This window comes from Populus nigra, chromosome 6 (genome assembly GCF_951802175.1).
Source record: "Populus nigra chromosome 6, ddPopNigr1.1, whole genome shotgun sequence".
Taxonomy (NCBI): Eukaryota; Viridiplantae; Streptophyta; class Magnoliopsida; order Malpighiales; family Salicaceae; genus Populus; species Populus nigra.
The window spans coordinates 1,433,739-1,442,800 of record NC_084857.1 but is presented as its reverse complement, the minus strand read 5'-3'; the positions used below and the strand labels follow the sequence as shown (position 1 = coordinate 1,442,800).

The 9,062-nt window shown below is 38.4% G+C and overlaps 2 protein-coding genes across 2 annotated transcripts; both read left to right on the top strand.

Annotated features, from left to right (window-relative positions):
• Positions 1 to 2,446: 2,446 nt before the first annotated feature.
• LOC133696469 (glycine-rich cell wall structural protein 2-like) lies at positions 2,447 to 3,277 on the top strand. Its single transcript, XM_062118660.1, has 2 exons — positions 2,447 to 2,876; positions 3,186 to 3,277. The coding sequence occupies exons 1-2, from the start codon at positions 2,447 to 2,449 to the stop codon at positions 3,275 to 3,277; spliced, it is 522 nt and encodes a 173-aa protein (XP_061974644.1).
• A 4,337-nt stretch (positions 3,278 to 7,614) lies between these two features.
• LOC133696467 (glycine-rich cell wall structural protein 2-like) lies at positions 7,615 to 8,223 on the top strand. The gene is made up of 2 exons (XM_062118658.1): positions 7,615 to 7,714; positions 7,778 to 8,223. Exons 1-2 carry the CDS (start codon positions 7,615 to 7,617, stop codon positions 8,221 to 8,223), a joined length of 546 nt encoding a protein of 181 aa, XP_061974642.1.
• The last annotated feature ends 839 nt before the right edge of the window (positions 8,224 to 9,062 follow it).

Sequence of the window (9,062 nt, the reverse complement as noted above, 5' to 3'; positions counted from 1 at the left end):
ATACATACATACATAAAAAAAATAATAAAAAAAAAAGACGATGTGCGTCCATAAAGCCACGCCAGGCGCGCGTAATCCACCACGAAAGATCCCGGGCTCTTATTTAATTTTTAAGTTAACTGGGGCGGGCAACATGGGTTCTCTACACGCCTTTGCTTTATATGGTTTCTGAATGTAATGTCTTCTAGATAGCTGCTAGAGATTAAATTAATAATTATCGAACAAATATGATATGTTTATGTTAATCTTGCACATCCAACATCATATGTGTCTTGTTGGAAATCATATCCTTACTTACCACAATATTATGCCCTTCTTCTAGAGGATTGTGACATTAATTACTAGCCGAGGAACCTGAATAAACCCAAAGCATTTGTTTTTAAATTAGGATCACCTTAATAATTGTCAATTTAGAGGCCAATCCAAACTATATTTAAGATTGGAATTCACTGGTTCGATCTAAAAGATTAACCTATAACCCTATCAAAGTTGAACTATTTAAAAGATAAAATAAAATTGTTCTAATTTTTTAAAAACAAATCTTAAAATTACGCAAATATTTTGGATTAATCCAGAAGAATCCATAATCACCCACCCGGATGCTAAATGTAGTCGTGGCATGAGTGATTGAGATAACTTTCACTACAATTGTGCTGGATAAATGAAGAGAGTATTCAGATCACTTTCAGTATTGGAGTTTGTGAAATATAATTGACTGGCTAATCAAGAACATGCACGTACGTAGTGGATGCCATTAACGATGGTCAGTCTTGTTATTATGATGCCTTCCACTTTTTCCAGCTCGGCCGGCCATCCTTCAGAGTCCAAACTTCAACCACCCAAATCTTACCAAACAAATCCCAATCTGTCATTACAGAAACATATGACACCACCTTAACGTTTGTCGATGACTATCATTATCGTAATAAATAACAAATCACACCGAATCACGTTGTGTACGGCACAATATAAGTGGCTAGAAGAAGTGACTCGTTCACACTTGAAGTCAGCAATTGCAGAAGCCCATTTCTATTCTGGTCAATGATATGATGGCTAGGCTGCTGTAATTGAATGCGAGCATGCTACGCAGATGTCCAACCAAGGCAAAGTAGAAGGAAGTGAGGTGCCAGATGTCAGAGTAAGCGTATTTAGAGAAAGAAGACAGACACCGCACTAACTCTCCATGGAGAGAATATAGGGTCGGACAGTACAATAGAAACTTCTTGCATAATTATAGGCTTACGAGATGTTCTCCCTACCTAAAGTTAGGGCTTATTTTATTGGATAGGAAAACATGCACACGGAGAACGCTGAGAAATTTGATGGCACCGATAGTGCTCTCGTGACTAGAAGAGACACTGAGGTTCAAGAAAAATCGTGGAAAAAAGGGTATGCATTACGTGCTGCCAGGCACAACCATTAGACCAATGCATTTACAGTGTATTATTAAAATAAATTTGACATGGCATTAATGGAAGTGATGCTAATCTGTAAACGCATGGAACTAGAAGTCATGATGAATTGCGCAAGAATTGAAGGTTAACAATCAACCATCCATGTATATATACATTCCCATTAGCAGTGATCCACGAGGATGGTGTTTTCATGTGACAGAGCATATGCAGCAACCAAAGTTTTAGATTATTCACCAGCATTCCGGCACCCTTTTTCGGTGTATTCCCGACCTGACCCGGCCCAGCTTGATGGATCCGAGTCCAGTCAGTGAAAAAACTGTGTTTTTTTAAATTAAAATAATATTGTGCTGAGCTTTTTTATTCAGAATAGTAAAATCAATCCAGATGAATCCCTCAAGTCCCATTACTATAGCATTAATAATAAATTATGACTAGTGTTCTACAAAATGCTATCTAACAACTACACACACACGCGCGCGCGCACACTGCAAAACCCAGTGTGTGATGTAAATACAAGGACGATTAATTAACAGACATCTGTGTGCATAAATCTCTGTTGTTAGTTGATAAACTTTTGCTCAAGGTGACATCTGTTAACATAATCACCAAACAAGTGGTAGTGTCTGTAAATTCCATGCCTTCAAAAGTAGGGTTCAAATATGAACAGAATGACGAAAGTGGGAAATGCATGCCACTGGTCCCAGTTCCAAATTTGTACATTTTAAGACAACTCAAGTCAAAAGTGGAGATAAAGCTTTTATTCTAGGCAGATACTGCATGAAGGCACAGACAGACAGTACTCCACCACATCACCGTCACTCCCACCAGGCCACCACCAACACTCACCACTAACAAAAACCCAAAACATACATTCCTTTCTATCATCACCAGCTTTACAATGCCTCTATATATAGGGTTACCACCTTAAGCATTCTCAGTCAAGAAGCATCGATCGGTTTCTATATATTGAGTGACAAAAACAGAACCACGCTAATTTCTTCACTAGCTACATTGAGTTGTGAAGTTTGGAAATGGCTAGCTCAAGAGTGATAGGGGCTGCATTCTTGATCTTATTTATTCTAGACCTCACTTTTGCTGCTAGGTCACCCAAGGCAATAGGTGGAGGAGGTGGAGGAGGGAGGGGCGGCGGTGGTGGTTCAGCATCAGGACTTGGATCAGGTTCTGGTCATGGCTCAGGGTATGGGTCTGGTGGTGGTGAGGGATATGGTGGTGATCTTGGAGGAGGAGGGGGTGGGGGTGGGGGTGGGGGTGGAGGCGGCGGTGGAGGCGGTGGTATGGGGTCAGGTAGTGGATATGGTTCTGGCTATGGGTCTGGCAGTGGCTCAGGCTATGGCTCCGGCAGTGGTGTAGGAGGAGGTGGGGGTGGAGGCACTGGGTTAGGAAATGGGTCAGGCTATGGAAGTGGAGGTGGATCAGGATATGGAAGTGGCAATGGTGGTGGTAAGGGTGGTGGAGGAGGAGGAGGAAGTGGTGGTGGTGGTGGTGGTGGTGGTGAAGGAGGAGGAGCATCCGGCTTTGGTTCTGGCTATGGTAGTGGGTCAGGATATGGAAGTGGCAATGGTGGTGGTAAGGGTGGTGGAGGAGGAGGAGGAAGTGGTGGTGGTGGTGGTGGTGGTGTAGGAGGAGGAGCATCCGGCTTTGGTTCTGGCTATGGTAGGGGGTCAGGATATGGAAGTGGCAATGGTGGTGGTAAGGGTGGTGGAGGAGGAGGAGGAAGTGGTGGTGGTGGTGGTGGTGGTGGTGGTGTAGGAGGAGGAGCATCCGGCTTTGGTTCTGGCTATGGTAGTGGGTCAGGGTATGGATCAGGGTATGGAGGGGATGGTGAATATGGTTTGCCATGAACTTGAGGTCATTTGTATGTTAAATAAATTGTAGTAGCATTACCTGTATGCATATTTTCATGTACTAGCTAGCATCAAGCATGTTCGCTAGCGGCTGCAAGTTGCGTGCATGTGACTTATAGTCTGCATGTAATAGTACTAGAGTCAAGAACTATATATATATATATATATATATATATATTCTCAAATTCTAGCATCCTCCCTCCTCCCCAGTTTCAATAAATAAATACAATGATTCATAAAAACAGGCTCTTGTCGCTATAAAAGGGTAATTATAGAAGACAAGAATTCCTCCCCGACAGTTTATCAGACTTTGCATGGAGTGAAAAAAACATGCCAGCAGTGGGAATCAGTGAACCTCAATACATGGCTGCTGAAAATTCCATGACTGCAAATTTGCCAGGAGTGATAAAAATGACAGAAAAACAGATATAAAATTAATAAAGAAATAAATACTGATCATAGATATTATACCCAAAAAAAAACTAATTAGAAATTTTTAATTCTTTTTGTTTGGTTTGGTTTTGGTTTTTTTAAAAAAACTCATTGTAGACTAAAAACCCACTATACATGAAATCAAATTTTATTAAAAGATTAAATTAGATTTATTCAATTTTTAAAACTGTAGAGCCAAAGTGAACTGGTGATCAGTTAATTTGAACTCCTTACACATGAATTCACAAAAATCTAACCTGTAAGATTTTTTTCAGTACTGACCTCTAAACGCCCAGGCTCCAGTTTTTAAGAACTTTTGATGGCTGAACTCTTATCTAGAAGATAATTTGCAACTGCAGCTTCTGCTACATGAACAACTTAATTTGCATTGATCTGGCGTCCAAATTATAGCTTGCAATCGTTGCACTTCAAGCCTCTCCTTTTCCTTTTCTAGAGCATCATGATCAAAACACATTTTTGGACAGGAACAGTTAAGACTTTTTCAAAGTTTCAAATTTGATTTTCCTTCATTTTCTCATCAACCAATTAAGCAGAACTTAAGATTTACAGTTACTCTTCCTTTCAAAAAAATCTAGGGTTAATGTGTCAAAATTAAGTTTATCGCGAAAAGAAACCTTAAAAGTATGTCCTGATCAATTTACGTCAATCTAAATTTTCTTTTTTCAAGTGATATTAAATGTTCTAGAATCAATACCAGCTCTTTCTCGGCCGATGCCATGGAACATATATATTGGATGCTATCAAGAGCAAGTTGACAATATGAAGCAAGAGCTCTTTGCTTGTATAAACCCTAGTTTGTTTTTGGATCAAGCTAGCTAACAAAAACGAATTTGCTACTACGTACGAGACTTCCATAAATTTTTATAGCATGTGCTAAGAAAAATCCAAAACATGATAAGACTGAATACGGGATGAAGGCAAAAGTTATCAGATTGAGTGATGGAGTACCGGAGTCATTGATTTCACAAACTGTTGGTTGTATAGTTAAAACTCCGTTTGAGTAATAGTTTATTAGCTAAATATTCCTTAAAATTTGTGTTTATTTTTATGCTATTGCAGTGACAGAAGATATAAATTTGAGTTAGAAAGTGTTTGGCAGCAGCGTAGTTGTGGTTGTGGTTATGGTTGTTTTTTAAATAATTTTGTACTAAAATGTATGTTAATGATTTTTTAAAAAAAAAAAAATTATTTTTAACATTAGCATATCAAAACGATTTAAAAATTACAAAACATATTAAATTTTAGCAAAAAAAATTTTGAATTTTTTGTGAACACGGTTTGCACCGCGTTCCCAAACATATTCTTTAGTATGTTTAGCAGTGTGGTAGCGGTTGCTTTTCAAATAATTTTTCGTGCCGAAATGCACGCATACGATTTTTTTATTATTTTTTAAAAATTATTTTTGACATCAGCACATCAAAACGATTTAAAACTTACAGAGTATATTAAATTTTAACAAAAAAAAAATTAAATTTTTTAGAAATGCAGTTTGCACCGCATTCCCAAACAGTTTCTTAAATGTTGATTGCTTTCGTCCAATTATGTTTTTAAAAATTTTAAATTAATTTTTTTGGTTTTTTAATCATTTGGATGTTTTAATGTAAAAATAAATTATATATATTATTTTAATACATTTATAGGTAAAAAATAATTTTTATAATAATCTCTGAAATAGGCACGAAAGTCATGGAGGAAAAAACAGATAGCCACAATAGCTACCGCTGCCTATTATTATCCTCTACAGTTATTAAACTTTATCAATAGATTGACCTAATAAAACCCATGAATCAAGACTTGAGTTAAATTTTAATTTAAATTGGTTTTGATTAATTAAAAATCAGGTTAGCCAACGTGTTAATCCATAACATAATTGATTTGGATAAATTGAATCTAATCCAAACTAGATGAAAATCAAGAAACTTTTTTTTAAAAAAAAAAGGAAGAAGCATCATTTTCAACAAAAATGACATATCCCAACTCGTTAATTGACTTGAATTAACTCTACAATCTGTTACTGGATCTTAAATCTAACAACTACATTGCTACCCTCTCTGTGTCGATCCTTTATTAATCAATGGGAAAATATCACTGTTGATGATACTAAGTATTACTAATGAGAGCATGTATATCCATGAAGAATCTTCCGATCACATTCGTTAATGGAGTTGGTAAAACAGAACCGACTAGATAATCAAGGGGCACATGCACACAATTGTTGCCACTTGTAAGAAAATAATGGCTTCCACTTCTTTCCCAGCTGGCATCCTTCACATCACAAAAATTCTCCCTAACCAATTTATCTCCTGGTCAGTACTACCGTGTTAAACAAGCATCCTCTTAAAATCTAATCGCAGATTTGAGAGAAACATAAGGACCTCTAGACCTATTGTTTGTATGAAATACAAGTGCTTAGAGAAGCTGTGATTTGTTCACTGTACTTGAAATGACGATAGCCCATTTCTTATTTCGTCGAGGAAATGATGGCTAGGTAGCTATGATTGAAAGCAAGCATGCTATACAGATGGACACCCTAGGCAGCAAAGTAGAAAACAGCAATGTGCCAGTTGTCAGTATAAGCGTAAATCGAAAGAAAGAAGACAGAGACCACACTTGGCATTCCATGGAGAGATTGGGACCGGGAAATTTTGGTTGGGAAGTTAGTGGGTGTTTGTGGCCTAAGATTTTCGGGATATCCTGAAGAGTAGAATATGGGATTGAGAAGTTCAATGGGAGCTGGAATACGTGTAAGCTTAGAAGGAGTTAATCACACTGTGTCCTTGTGGCTTCTTCTATTGTACAGGAAAACATACGAAGAATACTAAAAAATTTGATAGCATAGAATATATAGTGCTTTCATCAATAGAGGCACCAAAGTTGGAAACTACTAGCATTTGACAATGCCATGTTTTGCTCGAGGAAAATAAATAAATAAAAAAAGGATGTGATGCAAGGCACAGACATTAAAGCAAAGATTATTCCGAATTACATATCACCAATGGCCATGTTTTATTAAGTTTCAGTGATAGTGCTGAAATTCAATTTGTGCAAGAATAGAAGACTACTGTGTATGTATATCAACCATGTACATGGCCTCACATTCCATTGTAGTAATGCAAGGATAGTGCTTTCATGCATCAAAACAGGCACCAAGTTTTAAATTATAAATCAGCATTAAGTACACATCTATTTATATTCAACGATGCCCAGTGTTCTTTTATATGGGAAAAGAAGATGAGTCCTATTCGAAGTCCACCAGCAATAAGAAATTGACTGAACAACCCAGTTCGTCGTGCAAATTTAGACCATTGTGAATAATACTTGAAGAGGTTAAACAGACATCTTTGTGCTTAAATTACTAGTATTAGTGGATGCATTGATGCTTAAGGAGACAATTGTTAGCATAAATCACCACAAGACCGTTAGTGCATGGATATTTCATGTATTAAAATTTGAAAGTGGAGTTCAAATTTGAACAGAATGATAGAGTGGGCGATGCAAGCCATAGGTCCCATTTCCAAAGTTATATATTATAAGACACTTCATGTCAAAAAGTGGGGATAAATCTTTTATTCTATGCAAACATTGCATGAAGACTGAAACAGACAGTCATCCACAATACCACCACCGCCACACCCACCACCAGCACCCTCCACTAAACAACCACCTAAATCACACGTTCCTTTCAATCATCATCAAGACTAGCAAGTGATAGAAGGTACTAGAAATTTAATATTCTTCTCAAAAACAGTGTCTGGTAACTTTGGCAATGCCTATATATAAGGTTCCTACCTCAAGCATTTTCGGTCGACAAAGCATTTTGGTATTTTATATAGTGAGTGACACACAAACATATAGATATATTGTGTTAGTTTCATTTGGAAATGGCTTTGAGGGTGGTAGGGGCTGCGTTTTTGGTCTTGCTTATTGTAGACCTCACCTTTGCTGCTAGGATACTAAAGGCAACTGGAGGTGGAGGTGGAGGTGGAGGGCAGGGAGGAGGTGGTGGTGGTGGTGGTGGTGGTTCAGCATCAGGACTTGGGTCAGGTTATGGTTCCGGGTCTGGGGGTGGTGAGGGATATGGTGGTGGTAGTGGTGGTAGTGGAGGAGGAGGAGGAGGTAAAGGTGGTGGCGGTGGTGGCGGCAGCGGTGGAAAAGGGTATGGTTCTGGCTATGGGTCTGGTAGTGGCTCAGGCTATGGTTCCGGTGGTGGGGTAGGGGGTGGCGGAGGTGGAGGTGGAGGTGGAGGTGGAGGAGGTGGAGGCTCTGGGTCTGGAGGTGGTTCGGGCTATGGTAGTGGAAGTGGTTCTGGATATGGAAGTGGAAGTGGTGGGGGCAAAGGTGGGGGCGGTGGAGGAGGAGGAGGTGGTGGTGGTGGTGGGGTGGGCGGAGGAGGAGGTGGATTTGGTCCTGGTTCAGGCTATGGTAGTGGATCGGGTTATGGGGAGGGCTATGGGTCTGGATATGGCGAAGGGGGATATGGTTTGCCATGAACATGAGGTTACAATTTCGTTTAGATAGCACCATCCAATCAGTCATTTGTATGCTGAAATAAAATTGCAAGAGCTCACCCATGTATGTTGGCGAAGCGACTGCAAAAGTGCATGTATGTCTGTTGACCACCGTTACTAAAATCACTTTTCATATTCCATATATTAAAGAATACAGTTTTTTTATAGATAATCTCTCCCTCTCCCTTAATCAAATGTGAATATATCGTTTCATACAAAAGGGATTTAATCACAAAAATGGACTTCAAAAGAAAGTAAAAGAACAGAGCTTGAACTAGTGAAAATTGAAAACTTCCTCCCAAAACTCTACTGATGGTTGAGACTTTGCATGCAGTATGTTGTAACCCATTTTTGGGTCCCCCATAAAATATATATATATATAAATATATATATATAGCCAAAGGAGGTTAAGAAAAAATAACAGGAGGCAGAAGCGCTCAGAAAATTGTCGGAAAATTGTTCAATGAGGTTAAAAATATGAAGATGGAATTTTTGACAGTATATTATTGAAGGAGGAGAGCCCTGTGGAGAAGGAAAATTTGGATTGGAGGAGAAAAGCCCAAATTTGGATGTTTTTGGATTTAATTGGATTTTTAAATGATTTTATAGGGGATTTGATTGCAAGAAAAATTGATTTTTAAGTCAATTTGGGGCTTTAATTGGAAGAAATTTAAGTTCTGGGGCCAAAATATATTTTTTAGGAATTTATTAAGTCAAATCAGGGGCTTAATTGCATAAATATTGAAGTTTAAGGGCCAATTAGGGACTTAATTGAAGAAATCCGAAACCAGGGACCAAATTGAAGAAGGCGCGTAAGTATA

Excerpts from the sequence above, each read along its gene's own strand:
- LOC133696467 (XM_062118658.1), top strand. The coding sequence starts at position 7,615 with ATGGCTTTGAGGGTGGTAGGGGCTGCGTTTTTGGTCTTGCTTATTGTA. Across the intron at positions 7,715-7,777 it reads AACTGGAGGTGGAGGTGGAG|GTTATGGTTCCGGGTCTGGG; the intron begins GTGGAGGGCAGG and ends GACTTGGGTCAG.
- LOC133696469 (XM_062118660.1), top strand. The coding sequence starts at position 2,447 with ATGGCTAGCTCAAGAGTGATAGGGGCTGCATTCTTGATCTTATTTATT. Across the intron at positions 2,877-3,185 it reads TGGAAGTGGCAATGGTGGTG|GAGGAGGAGCATCCGGCTTT; the intron begins GTAAGGGTGGTG and ends GTGGTGGTGTAG.